At 36.7% G+C, this 25,058-nt stretch overlaps 1 protein-coding gene across 1 annotated transcript; it reads right to left on the bottom strand.

Annotated features, from left to right (window-relative positions):
* Positions 1 to 3,463: 3,463 nt before the first annotated feature.
* LOC111033687 (homeobox protein B-H1-like) lies at positions 3,464 to 23,578 on the bottom strand. Its single transcript, XM_022314557.1, has 3 exons — positions 22,742 to 23,578; positions 11,481 to 11,688; positions 3,464 to 5,703 (listed from the first exon to the last, which is right to left on the bottom strand). The coding sequence occupies exons 1-3, from the start codon at positions 23,073 to 23,075 to the stop codon at positions 5,148 to 5,150; spliced, it is 1,098 nt and encodes a 365-aa protein (XP_022170249.1). The 5' UTR covers positions 23,076 to 23,578; the 3' UTR covers positions 3,464 to 5,147.
* Positions 23,579 to 25,058: the final 1,480 nt, after the last annotated feature.

The raw sequence follows: 25,058 nt of genomic DNA, 5'->3' as shown, positions 1-25,058 counted from the left end.
ATCAAGGATACAATAATATTATATGAAGATTCGATTTTGAAAATAGTCCGAGGAACAATGTGGATCTTACCGTAGAACAAATGTTCCCCATTCTTCTCTACTTTCCGCTGCCTCCCTCCAATCCATGCCTCCATAATCTACTCCTCTAGTATTTAGAAAATCTTTTTGGACGTTATTATACCTAAGTTAGTCTTACCGTGTACTAAATATTATAATGTGTGTATTATATTTTAGATTTGATGTGTTCATAGCAGGAATTTCGTAGGTTGTCAAAATACCAAAAATTGGATGATTGCGCCCCTCGCGGTGTGAATATCACCCTGTACCCACACATTTACGCAAGCAGCGTCTGTGCGTGCGGGTTGCAGTATTGTCGGTACACATACATAGATTATGTATAGTTAAACAGTTTAATATTTTCCATTCTTTCGGGAGGCTTTTTACTCTTTCACTCGACCGCATTTACCTAACCTCTTGCGTTTATACGAAATGTCTTTGTGTGTGTGTGTGTGTGCTCTGGCGCGCGCGCGCGCAGCTACACATTGCCATTGTCTGTCTTCCGGCGGAAAACGGAAGCGAATAAAACGCACGTCGGCCACCACCGACGGCGGTGTATACATACATATACTTTATAACATATACCTAATACCTACTCCATATATATATATATATATATATATATATATATGTAATATACACTATATATATGTACACAGGTACACGTCTTCACTTATCTCGTTTCGCCTGTTAACCTTTCGAGCATTATCGTGTGTGTTTGTCTGTCCGTGTGTATGTAATGCCTGTGTAGTCCGTGTATATTATACGTATAATATTATTATGTGTGTGTGCGTGTACAGCGCAGTCAGTTTTTTTTTTTTTTTATTATATATTTTGTGGACGCGCTCGCCTCTGCCGTCATTATTATAATATATTATTTTAAATAATTATAACGACGATAATGATATTTGTACTGCTTACACAATATTTCTATACGACGGTCACGCGACCGTTTATATAATATACCAATGTCCATTCGAATGGTCAAATCGGTACCATCGATACGACATAATAATATTATTATAATTAACAATATATTACTTCAAAACTTCCACATCATACGGAATCTCAACAGACTACAAAAAACTTCTTGTCACATAGAAATTCGTCAATGTTTCAGAATTGGATATATTTGATTCTAGTTCTCAAACCATATTCGTTAAACAGAACATTTCGCTAAATCTAAACATGGCAGTTTCAGTGTAGGTGTATATTATAATATAGTCGATTACCTGGCAGCAGATCTGCAATAATTAAACCCGGATCATAGGCGGGACCGTAGCTCTTGAGCTATATATTTAAGGGACCCATCACAAATAATGAATTAAGTATTTTCTAAGAATAAAACAAAAATATCTTTCTATCACGAACAGGTATAATTGTAAGACAAGTCTGCACCTATACAATTCGAAAATTGCAATTGTATGATAAACTATGTAAATTAGCAAAAAAAGTGAGTTAACGTAGAAGACACGTCAATATATTAAAAAAAAAAAAAACACAATAATCTCAATACTTCAGCGAGCGCTCTAATAGAGTGTGTCATTACCTACTAAATTATTTGCAAACACCGATTATAATAATTATAATATATGTTTGTAAACGGATAGCCTAAACTGTCGTATGGGGCAATGTGTATTCATAAAAAATAAATTGTTATCTGACGACACAGTACCTATATCAATCTTAACGAGTGTTTGAAAATCGTCTCATCACATAGTCTGCAAGTGTTTAGTGTATAGTAACAAAATGTTATTTAATATCGTCTCAAAGGGTGTTTTGTTCTGCAGAAGAATTATATCGTTCCACGAGGTAGATTTTAATCAAACTGTGAACCGCAATTCACTGCGACAAAGCTGTAGGAAAAGAGCTTTTGAATAAGCAATTATTAGTTCTGTACTTATATGTAGGTACATACAACCTACCTATATTAATAATATATATTATATTACCGGCATAGTATGTATATACCTGTTACACACAGACACCATTGCACTACTTGTACATCACCATGACATTAATGTTTTTAAATTTTTTATTTTACACCGTTGATATGTTTATGTGAGTACTTAATACCCATCCTAATATAATATTATGATCGTGGAATCTGTTAAAGGTTAAACATTTTTTTTAAACAATGTTTCGCGCTGAATAAGAATTCACAATGCTTAAATAGGTGATATTAACAATACCTGCAGAGGATTTTTGTGATTTTACTAATACCCACCTCAATTTTGATTTATGCTGCGTGCGGAAGGGTGTAACAATAGTGTGCAGAAAAAGGCCACCCGCCGCAGGTCCTCGTGCCCCGAATGATCCTTATTAACACGTTGACGGGGCGCTTTGTCAACATTGTGCAGTAATATAAAAAATCGACGTCGGTACTCACTTTTATTTGATATTGCTATATAGTATACACTGTGCTTGCCTCGAGGTGTACCTATGTCAATATTATTTACTCTTTCAAGCGTGGTGAGCATATTATGAATATAATGTTATTATATGTATAGGTATATACGCACGCACTGCTCAATGCTCGTCATAATAATATATTATACATTGGTACCTAATATATACGATATCACCAACTACACACGCATCGTATCAATTTCGCCACTCCGCCCTTGTCTTCGATACGCCGTTTGTATATACATCGTGTATTATTGTGAAAACGGTCTGCTCACGGGAATAGCCGCTGCCGCAGTTTCTATTACATACATATACACATAACACATAGGTAATACCCATCACTGCATATGGGTGTACAAAATGTGCAGTGCGGTGCAGTCGGGGCGGCTGCAGATGCGTCGACGCCGAGGACCCGCCGTTTACCAATTAGTTAGGTACTACACATTATAAATACTCGTATAACACATTAGGAGGTACCTACCCATCAACACGCGATTAATTGTATAATTTTATACTATAATATACGAGCACAATGCTACGACGCCCGTTTTCAATGCGTATCCATATGTGTAATAATATAATCAACACGAGCTTCTCTTGTACATCTTTCTTTCTTTCTTTTTTTTTTTTTTTTTTTTTGGTAGGGGTGAGAGGGAGAAATAAAAACGAGGCATTGTACGAAACGAATGGACCGAAACCCCGCGCCGCGGCCGACATGTGTTCGATCAGGAACTCCGGTCCGAATCGAGTTCAATTGAAAATCGTACACACGTTCAAAGTACAAGTGTGTGTGTGTGTGTGTGTGTGTGTGTGTGTGTGTGTGAGAGAGCATCGACAGCACTGCTCGGAAACTCTGGACGACTGCAATGCTGCTGTGTGCATGTCGTATACGAGAGCGAGTGATGGAAAAGGATGAGATCTTTCGGACATGATGTGTTGTTTGGATAATATTTAGGTATGTTATATAGTAGATATAGGTAATAATGCGAACGCTTCGGTTAAACTCTAAACAATAATGTTAATTTATTTTTTATATTTTTACATGTAACAAGAATGATAGTTATTATTTACACGGAAAACCATCGTACGGCAACGCGCGATCGTGTACATCAGCGCTTTTATACATATTGTTATAAATATAATATAATTGAATACGCGTACATAAATATAGCTTACAATATTATATACGATTCCTAAATATTAGGTATACAATTATTGTGTGTCATATATAAAACGAAGCGTCTCGGTATTTTTTTGCCTACTTTGTTCATTTGTTTTATTAATCGCGTACACTATTTTTTTTATTTTTTATTTTTTTGGCACGATCATGTTCTCTACACTCGACGGTTACATGACAAATATCGTATATCAATACGCACATTATATACGGCATATAAAGTATACGGTTATATACCAAGCCTGATGACAAAATAGTACATACAATTATTGTATTATGATTTAAAGTAATAAAATGTCTATATATATGTACATTATGTTAGAATATACTTAATACTTATAGTCTAATTATTATTATTACATTGCACGACTTCGTATAATATAATTATTTATATATTATTTACTTGCTTACTCACTACGTCATAATAAACATACGAAATAAATTATTGATACTTATCACTTACACTGTATCTATATATACAATATTGGTATCTAATTGTCGTAATATATAAGTAATATTTACAGTAATAATAATAATAATAATAATAATAATAATAATAATAATAATAATATATAATATCGATAAGAAACAATCGTGGTAAGCAAAATTATGAAAAACATACCTACATAAAAGTATATAGACATACAAGTTATACAATACAATATGTATGTTAATAAACAAGATAGTTATATTATGTATAGTACCCACATATTGTTTCACTCACGAGTAACCGGATGGTTGACGTACGTTAAAGTCTCTGGCTTACCGACATAGTTTTATTGAAATAAAAAAAAAATAAAAATAAATGATTGAACAAATTCATAACAAAATCTTCGGTACGAGTTCATAATGATAATTTAATAACAAATACCTACACGTGTGTTTAACGAATAAATTCGGATATTTTTCTCCACTGAAAAACGTGTTATACCAGTACCATATAATATATACCTACTATATTATATATTACGGTTTAACTACAAATAAATTAAAAATAGAATATTTGTACTTTAGGGGAACATAGTTTATAATATGAGTATATGACATCTTTCTGTGTATAAGGTTTTCTTACAAAAATGTATGATAATATTAATTATTATTATATAATCGAATTAAAACGTGGTAATAAAGTTTGCCGCAGTAATAATTTCTCACGATATAATAATATGAAGTAAAGTAAACAAAAAACATTTTTCGCGCCAGAGTCGGTACGGAACGTAAAATATATATTATAATATACATATACATGTAATAATAATAATAATAATAATAATAATAAAGAGAGTAAACGACGACTAGGTGGGTGTATGTGTTTGAGGGTGCATTTTACAGTGCCTCATGTATATATATAAGAATATTATTATAGACACGCGCGTACACTGCAGCTGCACTTAAACACGACAACGAGTGACGGACTATAATAATAATATATAGTCACGTGCGCGGTGCTATGATGGTATATTATATTATGGCACGCGGCAGGCCAGCGCGCCGCGGTCGTCGCTTAAACGTCCACATTGGGCGAGTTGGACCTGTCGTCTTCGACGTCCACCGAACCGGGCCGGCTGTCCACCGTCGATCTGGGCGAGCCGCGGGACGATCGGCCTGGTGGTTCGGGCGTTGGGCTGCGGCCGGGCATCGGCTGCATGGTGGCCGGATGGTGGACGCCACCGTAGTACATCGGGTGGGCGAGCGGCACCGGTGGAGGCGGTATGTGGTGGTGGTGGTGATGGTGGCCGGACGCGCCGGCGCCGGAGCCCGCGGCCCCAGGCCCGCCCGCCATGCCGGGATACAGCCTGTAGGCCAAAGGCTTCTGGAGCGTGGACACTGCGGCCGCGGCCACAGCCGCTTGACGGTAGTACAAGTCGGCCGCGGACGGAGCGCCGCCCGCCCCCGACACACCACCCCCGCCGGAAACGCCACCGGCGGCCCCCGCGGCGCCAGCCGGGTAGGGCCAGCAGCCGTATGGAGGCCCTCCGTAAAGCCGCTGGAACGCCGCATAGTTGCCCGCCTCGGCCAACAGTTCCAGGCCCACTGCTGTCTGACGTTTCCATTTGGTCCTGCGCAACATAACAACACCGACCGGATTAGAAAACGATATTTTAAACGCTCCATATTAATTGCACATAATGTACTTAAAATATAATGTACGCATCATAATTTTGTCAAAAGAATCGACATTTCGGTATTGTTTATCAACCGAGATGAGTAATGTCCCGCAGTACTTCAACCCTCTAAACTATAAACTTTATATGTGTAAAGGTATATCAAGTAAATGATACGGATATCTTTAAAAGTATAAGAAACAATTGGATTATTTGTATTAATATAATATAGTGTTAGGGAATATCTATATAGTTCTGTTCAGATTACTTAAAAAATTAACAAAAAATATATAGAACCCACGAGTTTCTCTACTAAAAGAATCAGTGTACAAACCAATAGTTTTATTGTGTTTAGTATAAATATAGGTAGAATAATAAGAGCAGTTTTCAACTGCAGTTTATGGTATATGCGTGCATTTTCTATATTATAATCGTTACAATTGCTCTAATGTCGTATGGTGGGTTGTAGAATTTTGTGTATATTATTTAGCTTTGGATAATTTATTATTTTGCGTCTTATCTGATGTAATATTATACTAACATTACTCTGAAAAGAATGTATTATTATTGTGCAGTGAGCGGATGGGCACGAAGGCCATTCGACGAGAAAATAACGAATGCTTGTATATAAAACAAATCGTCTTCATCGTAATATATCATAATAGTATACTAAACTCGAGTGATTTCGTTGGACAATTAATACAAATTATAAATATTTTAGTTGTTCTGCAAAAAGTTGGTTGCAGCACAGTCGTACAGATAACACGTATACAATGTTCGAGGGCGTACGTTAGTTCCAAAAATTATTTTTTAAAAAAAACTCTTAATTTTTAGTGCGTGTTTAGCTGTATATTATGTAAGAGATGCCCCACGGCCATGTTATTATAGGTGTAGGTATACTATAGTGCGTTCGCATATTATACAAATTATTATAATGATATAGAATTCTATTTCGGAAGGAAATGGAAAATAAAAAACGTGTCATTACACTCGTTTATGTAGCGCAAAGTACACCTATAATACCTATACATGAAAAATACGTTTTCATTAAAATGTATAATAACTGTCCGCTGGAATATAGAAACAATGCCGATTTTACAGCGAACTAGAAGTCGCGTAAAATAAACTCATACATATTATATTATAATAGTTTATATTATTGGTGTTCAAACGACGACAAAGACGGGTTATTCCTCTTGAGCGTATTAATATACTCATAATATTATAATAACTGCGGATACTAAATAATATAACAGTTTGTTTTGAAATGAATAATCGAAATAACAGCGACAAGACGGCCATCGTCATCAGATCAACCAATCAATAAAAAAATAATACACATTCTACGATGGACTCGTGTGCGATTGCAACGGCTCTGCACCGTGGACGATTTTTTAGTCATTTTTTTTTTCGTTTCTCCGACGCAGAGTCGCGTAGACACATCGATTAAAACGTCAATGATGTATATGTATATATAACAGCGGCGGCGGCGGCGGCTGCCACGCACACGATCGATTCGTTTCATGAGTTTTCTGATGCCGGCGGCGAAATGTACGACACTACGCATCATATCGGTATAGTCGCGTATACATAGATGCGATGGCGGTATATTATGTAGGTAGCCTCTCGTATTTTTTATTTCATATTATTACTATTTATTATTGCTGTGTTATTACTATACGGAACGAAAACGATAAAAAACAAAACAAAAAACCATTGTATACGCGTGATTCCGAGTAGGTATTGACCGGGAGAGGGGTGGTTGGAAAAATAATAAGAAAACCCGCGAAGAAAAGACGTGTTTTTCCATTAAATATGAGACGACGACGTGCCCGAGCACGAGCGAGCTGACTGGGTACGGTCATCATCGTTCTTGTTCGATATAATAATATACACAATAGACCGTCGCCACTTGCTGCATCGAACGTGACCCGAACGACCCGTGGAAAACACACAAAATTCCGATATCATGTTTAATATAATATATATATATATATATGGTCTCGAGTCTCGCGCGCGCCGATGACTACGATGTACATAATATACAATAATAGTACCTATACCTATACCATAGTATCATAATAGTCTATATGTGTATATGACGTTTAATATTATGGTTTTTTTACGTTTTTTCGTCGTAGATAAAATAATACTATTATATTATAGTCTCTCGACACGCACGCGATTCACGCGCGGCCACAATCGGAACTCCGATTTTTTACACCCTCGATTTTTCTCGTTAAATTTTTTTCTCTAATCTTACTCGTTTTTGTTACTTATATAGGAAGGATTTTTTCACCGCGTTTCGCGAACGACGCTTTAACGTCTTCATCGAAGACGTCGCTGCCGCGAGACACGATAGACGGCGCGCGACGGCGATGTGTCAATTAAAACGATCGGCGAAAAAAACCGTTCAACGAATGTATACATAATACACATTATTATTATTATGTTATAACCAGTGCTCGCCGATCGGATGGGAATTTCGATCGGAAGAGGAACGATCTTCAAAGAAATCTACTTTGTCATAACGTGGGTTAATGAACATGGTTTGTGGTCATTTTAAATTTGTCCAATACATTTCACACATTGAGTTATGCAAGTAGTTTCAATTTGGAATTATAAAAATAAGTGTAATTTCCCGGCGCACTCAGATCTTGGCTAAAATTGAATATAAAAATCTTTTTTATTTAGTCTCTTCCCACTCCAACACATGATCGATGATGGAAAACAATGCGAACATCTCGTTAAAAAGCGCCACGTTAAAGGAGCCACGAAAAGCTACTGCAGCTGGTGTTATGGTATACACTATACATTGTCTAATATAATAATAATTATTATTAGTGCTAGCCACGATTAATGGGTCGTTACTGATTCTAATTCCGGTATCTATATATGCGTACGGAGGCGGCTTGCCAAAGGAGCGAAAAACAGTTTTTTAAACGAGTGTGTATAAAGATATAGGTGATGCTTTACAAGTCGGGGCCGAATCGTATTCATCTTGTCCGCGTGCGATTACCCGACCGTTGTTCAACACTATACAACATAATGTGTGCGGACGCGACTAATTTTAGCCTTTGATTTAGTGCGCCAACGCCACGACAGACCATTGCAGTAAATACATAAGGCGAGTGCAGCGTGCAGTGAACATTATATAAATCAACCGAGACGACGGTCACCAGTAAATCAACTTTTTCGACCATGAAAATATTATAATATTATATAGGTAGGTATAGTCGAGGTGACAATATATATATATAGTAAAATAAGACGCAGTATATACACGTGGCTATACACTGCAGTTTTCTTAACCCTTAAGTCGCGTATATATGGGTAGGTAGACAAATGCAACTATTATTGCATGTGTCCACATAGCGTGATAAATGGACATTTAAACAGGTATTTATAAGAGAACGCCTTTTGCAATGTATTATTATTATACGTATAATCGTCATGGACAGACGCTGAAAACAATACGCAATTATATATTTTATTATAATCGATCGCCCTTTATAGCAATATTTTATTACACGTACCTCCGAGAGCTCATAACATAGAAATCGTATACATTTTACGCGACGATAATCACGCAGGCTGAATATGGCAAATGCCGAAATATTTGGTCGCTCTTCCTTTGCATTGGCGGCGACAAGAAATAATTTCTGAGCGCGTATTACACAATACAACACATTGTATATTATAATATGTTTGTCGCTTCGTCGCGACCAACCCCCTCGTCACCAGGACCAACCAATCCTTTGCCGTCGCCGAGCAGATGCTAATAATATACGTTATACGTATATATAGTTTATACAACTACAAACACACACACACACACACACACACACACACACACACACACACACACACACACACACACATATATACTAGCGTATCTACCGGACGATAAATTATCTCCTTAACCGCACCCGCGGTGCACACCAAATGACACGCGAAATCCTCCGCGGAGGCTCCTTTTCAAGCCGCAGCTATTATAATATGTATAAGTATACAATATATAATATTACATCGTATATTAGTGTCGTTTATACATTATATATTATATTGTTACAATACATATGGGTATAGGTACATATTATTGTTATAATGGTGTGTGCGCCGATTTTTCACACTCCAAATGATTTATCCATAAATGTGCCAGGATTTTTTTTCGCCCGTCTCCTTTTCTCATCCCTCCTTACCGCCGCCAATAATATTATCTTTGCACATTATACCTAACCTATACGCGTTTGTGTACAATACAATAATAAGTGGAATATTAGCCACGACGGCGTTTACACAAGAGTTAACACGCGCATCGGTGTTGTGATTATTGCTCGCGGCTTTTGTGCTGAGCGCACCCCGTCGGGCGGATACCCACACCTATAATATCATATAATAGATCCTCTTCGAGTGTATACCACTTATGTTCCGACCACGTTTCAGATGTATAGGTACGTACTTGACAAATGACCGGGACGTCTCTCGAAAGGCATATTATACTATAAAATTGTTTATAACTGCTATACAGTACAGCATCCTCATCGCTACGATCCACCTTTATACGACCCATTTATGCGCGGATTGTTCAAGCATCTATACACGTACCTATATACTTGACTCGGACCCTTCGCCGAAATCGTACAAATATTATAATATATTTATATCGTTTGTATGTGTACCCATATATATATATCTATATGCGGCACGTTAAATCCGTTATACCTATTTTATATTATAATATGCGGGGAGAGATAAAAATCGTACAACGTGTATTATGCTCCACTAGGTATTTCGGCCTCGCGCTAGGGAAGAGGGTACATTTTTTTAAAACTATTATTATTAGTATTAAGGGGCGGAATTTGCATTTGCAACGTATAATATTACGCACGGTTGGCGGTTGCACATATTATGTATACATTATAGAGCGATGAAAAAAGCTTACATAGCGTTTTACACTTGTCTCTTGCTTTCGGTATATTTTTTAGAAAACGCCTTCTCACACCCCCTTTTGCGCCCGCCTTCCCATCCACCACTCATCCATCCTTCATCGCAACGACGACAATAATTACAATATTTTCGTCGGCGGCCGCACACGAAAACGCATATCAGACACGATATCGTATTGCTATACGACCCGCCCGCCACCGACTTTTGCAGCACATCCGTTTTCAACTACACACACACACACACACACACACACACACACATACATACATACACATATTATATATCCGATAACCATACATAATATACAGCTATTACCGAATTTTCGCCGTTCACGTGCTCCACGCGTTTGTTGTATACTGTTATTATTGCTTTTTTCGGTGGCGATAAGGGTAACGTTGTCGTTGGTGTTATGCCATGCTGGCGTTTCGTTATTATTTTTATTTTTTCTCGTCGTACATATTATCGTATACTATTATAACTTATAATAATACCACCGTAGGTAGGTTACAATATAATAAGCGGCTCGCTCCGGATGGAAATATAATAGCTCCAGCAAATGCGGTGTTTTGGACACGGATAGTTTGGAAATATGGCTACTAGCTTATCTCCGCAAAGGGGCAATTGTATATTAGGCACCTATAGAATATAGTTATAAGCGCAACGCACAATAAACTACACTTGAACCCGTTGTATATAATATACACACGCGAGGGTGTACCTATATACCATATTAATCATACTCATATTATTTACAAAATATCAATAATATAAACTGGGCTCACCTTCTGTTTTGGTACCAGGTCTTGACTTGGGTGTCGGACAGATTGAGCTTGGCTGCCAATTCCATGCGGTCCTGTACGCTCAGGTACTTTTGTCTCTCGAAACTCTTTTCGAGCGTCTGCAACTGGTGGTCCGTGAACGCCGTCCTCGCTTTTCTCTGTTTCTTGCTGAGATTTGAACCGGAATTCCGGCCATCGTCGTCTCTATGACCTGCAGCACAAAAACGAAAATTCACGATTACAACGAGGTAAATACAAAGCTACAAAACATATACAATATTATACACCAGAATATAAGTATTGGGTATAATTCTATGTATAAAAAAAAGAGTTAGCAACTATAATATATTTGATATTATAAAGTATACATATAGTTATAGCAGTGGGTACCTATATTACATATATTGTGTGTGTGGTGCTGCATATTATAGTTTGCCGGACATTTATAATGTTTTGTACTTATATATATTATATGTTACGCCCACACGACATCACGAACACATTATGTGACAAAAACGAAAACAAAACAGTAATAATAATATAATAATATCATAAAATCCGAAACGCGATATAAAGCTTAATAGCAGCGGTGACTCGAATGCGCACGTCGTGAAGGCGGCGGTTAGGCGGGACACGCATATCACGCGAAACGCCGCCGTCCGCTCCGGTCATTACGGTAGCAAAATATATAGCGACGATAAAAATCGCACAAAACGCTCTTGTAACATAAACGTCAATAGGTCGTACACGAACTCTACTAAATGATTCTAAATTGCGCTCTTTTTCGTCATCAAAGACAAAAATATAGGTGAATTATTGTGCCGCGTTCCTTCTTGGGCAATAGCGTAGAAGCAATCGAAGTCTTATACGAAAGATCAAATTTTTATAAAATATTATATAAACCCATTTTAAAAGTCTCATTTAATATTTAATATCATAAAACAATATGGAATTCAATTTTTTTGCCTTTTGCTTTATAGAGCTTATATTTTTAGGGTACCTATGTATAATTCTCTGCACTTATATAGTAATAAATAATATTGTGATGCAAGGCGAAAACAAACGCGCCACGGATTTATTATTCCGGTCTCTGGGGCCGGGTGTGAAAAACCCGTTGTCGACACACTGTAGCATTATACCTAACCTATATGTGTAACGAATATAATTCGTCTGTCAATTTGCATTTAAAAAAATAAAACGGGGTTTAAAAAATGAGAGTGGTAAAAAATAGCGCTATCGTAACGCGCCGCCTCGAACAATGTACCGCGTGTATAGACTTACCCCCAAGCTGGGGTTGGAGGGGGGTTCTGTTTGTGTGTGCGTACAATGGCTGTCGAGAGGGGTCGCGCTCGATTGTCGTGTACTACCGGCGACGGGGCGACGGTAATTGGAGTAAAACGGGAAAGAAAGAAAGAAATCTGCCGGGCGGGAAGGGATGACCGGCGGGGAAAGAGCCGCGAAAGCCAATGAGCCGCGGTGTGCGCGCGAGAGGGGCTTAAGTGGTCCGCCGCCGTTCAGCCCTTCTATGTCGCTAATATATACGAGAGTCTTTACTATGTACCGGTGGCAGGAGTTTGGGCAGTGGTAGTGAAGGAGAAAAGGGGTGAGAGAGGCCAGAGGGTGTTCGCCAGCAGCAGCTCTCTCGCAGTGTAACTCTCTTGTTTTCCCGCCGCAGCAGCCACCGGCGACGTGGCTTTTCGCCTCCCACCACCACCCCTAGAATATATTTCGTTATTGCGCTCACAACACACCCTCCGCTGCAGGGTGTACCGCTCTGCAGTCTCACCTCTCGGCCGCCCCGCACTCACAGATATATCAATTTAATGGTGCTCGAATTGTTTATATGCGTATACATGTATATATGTATCTAAGTGTTCTGCAGTGGGTGAGCGTATGAAATTTCTAGTCTCCGCCCAACCCGTTTGTAGGTATATGTGTGTATATTATATGAAACGCTAATGGACCCGACGACGCGACGTCGGTACACACGGCGGAGAGCTGCGCTCTTTAACCGAATTAATGCTCGCGATACAAACGCGTATATAAATCTCGCACCGCCATGTAGATCGTTTAAACGGTTGCTCGTGCTAAACAATAATAATTGTCTACACATAGAGCTACCAATCGCTTTTATATGAGTATAATAAGGTGGAGTAGCACGGTATAATATTATCTATATAAATTAGCGGGCGCGAATTAAATGATAATTTCGCCGGCGGGCGGCTTAGGTTCTAACGAGGAATTTATACATTCATGCACCCATGAAAAAATGTGTATGAAATATAATATATAATAATATGGTCGACAGAAAAAGGTGGGTCGGTGCATGATATTCATCATCATATCCTCACTCCTCAGCTTCGGCATGCAATAATGGCAGCGGTACAACTGCTACCATGTCAGCAGTCGTCGTTTGCTTATTGAATATTATACTGCCTTTAAACGCCATTCAGACAAGCCAACCTACATCATATTGGTATAATATTATTAATTATTATATAATAGTATATTAATATGTCTATACACACACACGAACGCGCACAGACATATACTTAATATACCTGAGTGGGCAGCAAAAGTCTGGGATTCCGAAAAATTAATAGTCACGAAAGGTCGACACGGCGTGGGGCGTGGGGGTGTCCTTTTATGTTGTCCGTTGTTTTCGTTTTATTACACGCACGAATTTCCCGGACTCGTGTTTGTCAGTGTGTGTGTGTGTGTGTGTGTGTGTGTGTGTGTGTGTGTGTATGCGATATGCGATGGCGTGCGCGTTTCCCGATATAGCCCATTAAGGGTATAGGTATATAAAGGGTCAATCCTTGCGCTCTGGCCCGACACGGAAGGGCGGGAGGGCTGAGCGAATATAACGGATAGGAGAAGGGTTTACGTATAAAATCATAAACACAATACATTATATTATTTAAGGGTGTTGTTTATACAGTAAAACGGCTCGGTTGCCAAGAACTTTGCGTGCTCTCGTATATATACTCAGTTTTATATACATTCAAGCACAGGTAAATAAATATATATATATATATCTAACTTTATTAATAATAGATTTTTTTCCCGAGCGAACACGTCGCTGTCGGGACGGGGTCACAAAACGGAGTCCGACCGCCGGACTCCACGACGAAGCTCATATTATTATATATAGATAATATACGCACCAACGTAACGGTTTCTTATGATAACACATACATGTATACGACAACAATTTATTATTGAACTAAACTTTGTACACCGTTGTGAAGTTTATTAGAACCTTTGCGTCACATATATAATTCATATTATACTTATATAGTATACATGATATACTGCTGCAATATATAAATGTAAGTACACCACCCCTCCGGGGGGGGGGGCTAGACATCTATACACGTTTATATGGAGTGGCAGTCAGGACACTAGAGGCTAAAGGGACTATAAGAGAGCTACTCTTTTCAGTAATACTTAAAATAGAATATTCACAATATAAAATTGTACCAAGGATGAGTACCAATAATATATTATAAAGTGATGATTGGAATAATAATGTACGAATAATGATAATAATAAACCCATACGCATAATGTAGAAGCGTCTTATCTTTAAAATATTATATATTATTATACATGTAATGTCAATTATTCTGAGTCAAATTAATAGATTGATATTCTAAAATTGTATTATACATAGGTATGGTCACCAAAACTCTTGAACGGTGGCGGTCGAATCAAATTTTTAAAAATCACTTTAACCTTAACTAGGTAGGTACCTATATAGAATCAAAAATAAAGGTATATAAATACAATATGGTTACACACATGGTAGTATTATTGTTATCGCAATATTTAATATACCTATGTGCAAAAATATGCAAAACCTGTATACTTGCTTTTTCTAACACACACACACACACACACACACACACACACACACACACACAGCTATTATACTACTGAATCCGTATACATAGGTATATATAGTGTGTACAATGTATATATACAGCACACAAACACGCACGCGCTTTATTTCCGCGTGGGTACATACATAATATTACATATATACAGTGTGCTGCAAATGTAATGTATGAAATATTTTATATACACTGGGCACCTCGGGTATGTACATATTATTCTACTATATTCGTATGTTTACTATGAGATATACTATATTATGTATAATATGTGGTGTAGTGACGATATATTATAATAACTATATATGTATATAAGAGTATATAATATTAGGTATACATAACACACAATATAATACGATATTATAATATTATTATTATTATTATTGTCATCATCGCGCTGCAGTTTAATCAACCGGTGCGCTTGACAAATCTCGCCGGGACATAACCTTGACGACTGCTCGTACACACTGCATAGTATAATAATTTACGAATATAGCATACGGCGTACCTATGTAATATATATAGATATATATACACATACTATATGGGTTATAATATTATTATACACATTGTGCGATACAGCGGCGTTTCGCGACCAGAAAACCCTATTCAGTCGGTTAAAAAGTGATTATCGGTGTTATCGATGGCGGCGGTCGTAACGACACATTAGCCATTATATTATTATTGTACGATGGCGTGACAGGACCGCACGTAAATCGATTGTTGGAACATTTTCCGACTTGTTATTTCCCGTCGTCGAATATATATGTAGATACCTATTATAAAATACTCGCTTATTATAACTCTATATACTATATATTATAATATAAACGGGCAGTGTGTGAGTACTGCGTGTCTGCAGCGATGTATCTACATAGGTACTTCGGAAAAACGGCCCGTGGCGATGGATATTGATGCACACAATGTCATTTGTTATACACGACAAAGTAATAATATGCATTACTAGATACATAGCTAGAGGTATGTCACGTATAATAATAATAATCATGTATTTGCTGAAAATATTATGCATAAATTTGTTTCGTATTGTGTTATCCATGTATAAAATCATCGAAAATGTATTATTACATGTCATAATTGGGGTGCGACACGAGCGAATTGTTTCATACAGTTTCCTATAGGTATATGAGTTGATGTGAATACGCCAGTTCATGCACATTTTATACAGTGGTGGGAATATACCGAGGAATAAGACAGAAATTATCATTGTAGTAATGAATTATAACGATGAAATATATAGTTAACTGACATGTATATATATATATAGCATAAGGCCACAGCTGCGGAGTAGTCCTTAGTAACAGGATAAAAGGATGTTTATCCTATGTAATATATATTGATCCGAGCGTTCTTTTTACGCTTCCATCTTTCTACCAATGAACTGATAAACACATACACTATTACATCATATATTAACCGAAAACGCACCATAGACGACCGCGACAGAGAGAGAGAGAGAGAGAGAGAGAGGACAATACGCGATGAGCGTCTAATTTCGGTCCTGCAGCGTGCACTGTTGGCTCAGTTCCTACATATTATATTATATTTGTAGCCGCTGCAGAACACGAATTATATAGGACGACGACGACGACGACGACGACGACGTGATAATATTGTTACGTTATGACGATTTACGGCCGTCTCCGAGTGTGTATTAGCGCCAATTAGCGGTCGGCGGGAAATAAAATGTATATATTATATTGTCACCGCGCGGCCCTTTCGCCGCCCGCACGACGTGTCACTTCTTTCAGTCTGAAAAGAGAAAACTCTGGAAGTGTGAGATATATATATATACGATATTTGTAAGTGTGTGTCTGTGAGTACGAGCTTATGCGTATATATATATATCTTATATTATATCGTTTTACGCGCACCGGAAAAGAGGCGAAAATAAAAACCGCTTCTTGCGGACGGACGGAAACGCGTTAATTATACCGCGAGCGTGAGGAGAGCTGCTGCCTGCCGTCACTTATAATGTTTGTATGATAATATTTATGTGGTCTCCGCGTACCTATATATTATAAGAATGTCGTTGTAGTGTAGTCGGGCGATCAGCGCATAATAATAATCATAAGACAAAAATAATAATTCTAGTGGTTTTTTTTTACGCGTACATACTACGCGACTCGGCGATACGAAAACCATTGAAGCGATAATAATATGTTGTACCAATATATTATTATTATACTTTTGTGACGATTTGAAAAAAAATGGTAAAGCGGTCGCGTGCTTGCTTATACAGAAAGTAAAAATAAATTGCTCGTTTTTTCGTTACGTTTAATTAACGGGCTTGTCGACAACATATTGATGGCGTCAGCGGTCTTTTAGGACGGCATAGGCACTGCGTACATGACGTAGAGAATATGAGGTAGGTTATTATACCTATATAGGTAGGTACATTAAATTTAAATAATATTTAATACACGCGAATGGTTATACCCAAAAAATTATTTTCGAATTGGAACGGTGAAATCGTCACCGCTGTGCCAATCAGATATTATCATAAAATATAATTTGTGTATATAGGTAGGTATAAACCAAGTAAATTGACGTATATAATATATATTTATAGTGCAAAACAAAATTTACACTTTATAGAAAATCGGACTAATATATATTTCATATATAAGCAAAAAAAAAACTGAAGAGACTTAACTTTATTCAGTAAAATACATTGGCGTAGAAATCGTCTATACCTGATCATTATTACTTATATATATATATATATATATATATATTGTATTATGCAGTATTATAGGTATTATTATTAGTAGTATAATTATCACCTACCTATATATGTAGGTATTAGGGGTGTATTACATTGTTTCGAAAAGAATTTCTTTAAATAAGTTTAAACGGAGTAACCTATAATGTTCGAAAATATAACAATTTAAGTGGGACAAAACACACCTTCCGTACATGATTATATGCACTTGAAATCCCCTATAAATTACTATAATACATGTATGTCCGTATTCCGTATATATAATATGTAATCAGTGGTATGGGTACTTTAACCATTATGTGCAGTGTGTGCGTATATATACCTAATATAGCAACGATATTATAATCCCTTTTTCTTTCATCGTAGTCGTCATCACAATATAATACATATAAGTATATATTAGCTGTACTTTGTATATACGTCTCTATATACTTCACCATTTATTATGAGGCACTTACACAGTAGCGATTTAGGTTCATGAAGCACGAACCTATGCATGTATAACAATACCTTCATTTATATAATAAATGCATGAGAAAACATATATATGTATGTATGTATAATACCTATTATAGGTATATGTACATTGTATACTATAAACAATACATATATAAACCTATATATTATATAGTAATATGCTCGTGGTGGCACGTTAAATATAATATGCTATATTATATATCTATAGCTGGTTTCTGCAGTTCAATAGGTGTCTGTTGTGTTCTGGCATTATACATGTGCGGGTAGACTTTAAACGATGTTTTACTAAAAAAAACCATAATAATAATAACAAATGGAATTTTGGACATTTTGTTGCTATTATTATATTTATTTATTGTATTTTTTTTCGAAACTTTTGAAAATCGCGTGACTCCGTGATCGCGATATTATAGGTGTGTGTGTTTGAGTGTACCTATATATACCTGTGTATATTCATTTTAAAAATGACCGTTCACAATAATTTGAGCGGCCTCAATTGGATTCAATCGATTTATGTTTAAGACCCACGACCGCACACTTTCACGGCAATATGGTCATTCGGAAAGTTGCACTATATTGTAACCTAAACTATTCGTACATAATACCTATATTTTTTTCCTTGTAACCGCGTTCTAAATTAGTTAAAGCTCAGAGTCGTGACAAAGGCGGTTTCGCATGTAAAACCACCAACGCAGTTGATTATAAGCGAAAAGGGGAAAGAAAAAAAAACTAAAGAATAAACATAACTTGCCTGCATAACGCACCGTGCTACGTTGTCGCGACAAAACGGTTTTCCCCTTCAGGCGTATCGAATTTTCCACTGCAGGGGTGAAATATGTTCGCCAGAGGTAAAATATTTTTATAATAACAAGGCCCGGCCCTGCGCATGAGAAATTAAGAAGAAAAAACTCGACCGTTGTTGTGAAAAAACGTCGTAAAAAAACACCTCGTAAAATATTCAATTTTAACGGGACCGAAACAGTTTTTAGCGTTTACACATCCTATGTATATATTTACAGTGCTGTTAGGCAAGGCTGATGTATTTATAAATTATATAGGTATAAACTATAAAAGTTGTACTGTATATAATTTAACTTTTTCTATACATAGAGACATAGCTGTGGTCAGAAATATTACCATTGAACTTCAATCAGTATAATGAGTGCTTTAATAAAACAAATAATGTATTATACCTGGAAACCGGAAGCTCCATAGACGAATAATTCAGAAATGTCATGGCCCCGTACAGTTAATTCCTTTTTTTACCGTTCCTTATACCTCTTATAAATATACATTTTTGATACCTATCTGTAATAATGCGGGAAAATGTTTATTAGAATCTTATAGAAGTTCGTTGAAGACCATCATATGCTATATTGATATTGTGAAATGCGAGTATTATTATCAATCGATTGATCGATGATTTCAGGGGATGAGGAAAAAAAATTTTAATTTAAAATGCTAGTATTTTTTTAATATTTTGTAGAAGTTCTTACATTATATTGTTATATTATACTTATATTTATGGAGCCGACGGCTATAACAACAATAATAGTATAATATAATAATATTACAAGGGCGGAAATCTCGAGTACGCACTTACGGATTACGCCTATTGTCCGCGAGGGGGTTGATGTTAATCCGACACGGCCGATTCAAACGTCAAAATTGCAGTTAGCGTTTCGTTATAGTATAAAGTATACATACATATCTTTCTGTGAATATACATATAATAATATGCAGCGTGTATATGGTGAGCGTGTGTTCAATAAAATAATAATTTAGGTGTATCGATTTATTTGCAAGAGGATTATTATTTTCATACTGACTGTTATTTATCTATATATTTTTATACGTGACAATAATATGGGTGCCTTATACAGATACATGCTTAACGAAACGAATTTTTCACCCAAACACTATAGTGCAGCAGATCGAATTATACCCTACAGCACATATTATTTACGTTTATATTTATTTTGATTTCGCCCGTTTACCTTTACCGGTAAAATCCATTATTATATTATTGTTACTATTTTATTTGTGCCATTCTACCTGAATATATATATCAATAGCAACGCGATGAAAAGACGTTACCTGCTTATACTTCCAATCATCAAAATATATATTAAAGCTAGGTATTATTTTATTTCTGCGGGAAGTCCAGAAAAATGCTACAACGTATATCCACTAAATAGTAAATATGTATTCTACTATACTTAAATATAGGAATGAAAAGTGTAGCCGCTGGGTTACTTCTTTTATCAAGCAAATCATGTCTTCTTACCTTACTTATTTTAGCTCATATTCTTATTGTAAAACTAATTTACAGATTGTATATATTCAATAAAAAAACAAAAAAAAAAAAAAAAATATAGGAATGCGATTCGTGTGATGGGAACTTATAATATTATGTCCGTTTATAGTGGTAGGTATCTATAAGAATAAATGAGCACACAGGTAGGTATATAGTAGTAGGTACCTATATATACATACCTATAACCTATGCGTGTTGTTATGCTTTTATTATTATACTTAAATATGTTTATATTATAGGTACCTATATACACTCACAAACATACGTAGTATATTTTAGCGTACATCATTGTTTTTTGTTTGCACAACCAGTCGTTTAATGAAAAAATAAGTAAAATAAGAAATTACGTAAATACCTATACTTGAGCTTATGTATATAAGTATATATTATACACTGTTATACCTACTGCAAACGACGTAAATACATGTAATAAATACTTATTATCAATTATATCTTAGAAAGGACGATATATTGTTATTTTCAAGCAAGGTTCCTTGACCCAACTGCAGTATGCTCATAATATATATAGATACAATAGGTTTATGTATATGATGTATCTACTGTCAGGAACTCAGGAAAATCACATAAATATATCTATATGTTATATGCATCCTGAACAATTATGTACCTATCAACGAAATTCTTGAGTGAACATATATATAGTATAATATACAAGCGATATATGAGATGCACATTTATATATATTTAATATAATACATGAACTATATCAATGTGTAAACAAAACTCGAATAAATCTGATATATAAAATTAAGAAATATATTATCTAAAAATTATATTGCATTATTTATGTCTTATTATTATACCACCTATAGCTATAGGTGATAATTTTGTATAGGTAGGTACCTGCCTAAATATTCCTAGGTTATGACTCAATAAGACCAATATGCAGCCTCATTGAAGAACTACGTATTTTAAAAATTAATGAAAATTAAATTAATCAAATTAATATATACAACACTATATTATGTATTCGATATACGTATAAGTACATAATATTTATTTATAAATTATCTTGTGCACTCTCCCTTTGAACGAATTATAAAATTTTGAAATTAATATATATGAATCATTATATTATAACTTAACAATTATTACAACTATAGGTTATAGGTTATAGGTTAGCGTTATAGGTTATACATACCTACAACCCACTTTTATTATTTAAAAAAAAATGAAATAGTTTTTTGTATCACACATTATTTTTAGTCGTTACATAAATATATGTATATATAGGAATAGCTTTGCACAATGTACCTATATATAGTAGAATTGCCTGTAGTAAAATAAGATTGTATTTTTGCTCTTATAGGTAGCTATAACCTAGCTATATTTACCATAATGGGTAACTATATAGAAGATTTGATCAGCATAATATATATTATATAGGTGGGTAAAAGCGATGATATATTTTAAATGATACCTGTATACCTTTATACGAAATATTATGACTATCGTAGTTCGTGAATCAAGATTTATATTTTATGACTGTATTAAACACATTATTACGAATTCTATATTTACCCCTAGCTATATCTTTGATATATATATATATAGGTACCTACATATGCATTAAAGATATTATTCCGATTTTTTTACAGAGACATATGCACTTGCACTTTTTTACACACTTACTTAAGTTATTTTTTATGACCTATCCACTATATAGTATATACCTAACAATTATTTTTAAAATTTTGATTGTAATTGTTTGATGTACGTTTTAGATATATATCTAAAATATGGGTATGTTTCTACCTACAAATTATACCTAACTTTGTGACATAACATAGGTTGAGCAGATGACTTACCGTTCGAGCAAACTGACGAGTTGTCGCCTGGCAGTCCGCTATCGGTGCCACTCTCGTGATCGTCGCTCAGGTCCGAGTCGGCAGGCCCTCCGCCAACGCCGGCGGGCCCTGCTCCCTGGCCACCTCCTCCGCCGTTGCTGCCGGAGGACGCGCGGCCGTGCAGAGACAGGTCGCGTGGCCCGTCTGTGGACGAAGCGGGCGACACAGGCGAACCTCCGCCGTTGTTGCGCCCGTTGTCGGACAGTATGTCCGTGATCATGAATCGGGATCGGCCGAGATGGTGCATGGGCATAGTGCCAGCCGCTGATGCGGCCGTGAGTTCGTGCACGGTCATCGCGGTGGTCGTCGTCCTGCTATTACCGATACCGTCACCGCCGGTGGCCACTGCAGCTGCTAGCCCGACCGGCCACTGCTGCAGCAAAGACGTATTGCTGCGACCGGATGACTGCACCGTACCGCCGATAAGTGTCGCCGTCGTGGTAGTGGTATATATGGCGTGTGGCTGTCGTGGATGATTTTATATACACAATTATAACGTCGATGTGCCGTTCGGCCGCTATTCAGGTACAAAATACGAGTAGACGTGTACGACGCGCGCGAAAATATAAACGTAAGAACGGTCGCGGGTCCAAAAATTTGAGACGACGAAAAAAAAAATCACAAGTCTATACGATGTTATAATAATGTTTACAAAAATAATAATACATAAACACTCGGGTGTGTGTATGTAAGTGCGTTTTAGAGTATAACAACGTTAAACAGCGAACGCAAACGCGCGAGAGGCGAACGGTACGCGCCGGTGTGCAGTCGATGGTTAACTAAACGATTGGTTAAGCGACTGTTAACGGCGGCGGTGACGGCGGCGGCCCGCGTCGGTGGGAGACTACCGCCCATCGGTGGGAGGAGTCGTCCAACCGGAGATGACCTCCGCCCGCCTGCCTGCCCGCCGCGCGCGTACGCACGTATATGGCATAACCGGATTATCACTCCCCGCGACCACTTCTCCCAACCTCGGCGCACCGCACACGAGCCCATCCGACACGACCAGCCAAAACGACCACACCGCCAGGGCGATCGCGTCCACCGCGCCGCCTCCCGTACAGTTTAACGTTCCTGCACCGCCGCCAAGCGTCTCCCCGCCATGTCGCTGCCCGATCGCTCTTATTTTTGCCGCGCGTCTATCACTCGCCGTTCACTGTCTCTTTCTCTCTTTCGGGCGCGCGCCCGCGCACATCTGCACCTCGCGGAAATACCTATAAAGTTTACAATTTATCACCGCGCCCGATCGAACGGCGCTACGAGAGGAGTGCGCGTATCGCCGGTACACATTATTCGGAGATTGTTTTTCTTTTTCGGCCACATAGCGAGGTGCACATATAGCGCACATTAATGCCGCTCTCGCCCTTTAGATTATACTTTAAGTCTTTTAACATATCCTTTCTCGTAAACCATATGCTAATATATATATATATATAAATGTTATACAGACATATACTATAGATGGATATATTACTATATTATATAGAGTATATTTACATACAACTTCAATATGTAATGTATTTATACATACATACTATTATTTATGACCTATATAAACGATGAGCACATATAAATACTCGCCACAAAGCTATTTAGGTATATAATATAAAGGTATACATCACAATATATTATTATTACACGTCTATTGTAATTCAAACCTCAAATCACATTTTCCGTTCTCATACTGCAGTACACCTATTTATACTATATGTTATATACTTCTTCTTCTTCTTCTTCTTCTTCTTCTTTTAGCTGAACGGTCCATGCAGTATAGGAGCTGAGCAGCCACGAGCAATTATCTCCATCTTTCCCTGTTCAATGCCAGATCAACTGACACATTTCTTCCCATCATTCCAATATATTATCTTTCTCTACCGCATCTTTCCATCTCGTTCGTGGTCTGCCTATTGGTATTTTCTTAAGTATGGTCTCCGTTACTGCTTTTCTTATAATATCATTATCAGCTCTCCATATACAGATACCCAAACCCGTCTAATTATAATATATATTATAATATAATATCGGTATTTATGTGCCAGTTAGATGCGACATTTTAATATTATACAGGTAAGTAATATATACTAGTATATATTTACTCAAACTCACTCGCTTTATGGAAAAACATTTTAATTTTTCAGATTTCTATAACTATAATACAGAGCTAACAGCTGCTAAATCCAAAGGTATTTATATATTTGTGATATAGGTACCTAAATGTTAATTGGTATAATATATAATAACGTCAATAATAGTAATTTGTTATGGCTTATTATATACT

The sequence above is a fragment of the Myzus persicae genome, unplaced genomic scaffold (assembly GCF_001856785.1).
Source record: "Myzus persicae strain clone G006 unplaced genomic scaffold, MPER_G0061.0, whole genome shotgun sequence".
Lineage (NCBI taxonomy): Eukaryota > Metazoa > Arthropoda > Insecta > Hemiptera > Aphididae > Myzus > Myzus persicae.
The sequence above is the reverse complement of the archived record's forward strand: the minus strand, read 5'-3'. Positions and strand labels throughout refer to the sequence as shown.

Excerpts from the sequence above, each read along its gene's own strand:
- LOC111033687 (XM_022314557.1), bottom strand. The coding sequence starts at position 23,075 with ATGACCGTGCACGAACTCACGGCCGCATCAGCGGCTGGCACTATGCCC. Across the intron at positions 11,689-22,741 it reads CTCGTCAGTTTGCTCGAACG|GTCATAGAGACGACGATGGC; the intron begins GTAAGTCATCTG and ends TTTGTGCTGCAG. Across the intron at positions 5,704-11,480 it reads ACCTGGTACCAAAACAGAAG|GACCAAATGGAAACGTCAGA; the intron begins GTGAGCCCAGTT and ends TATGTTGCGCAG.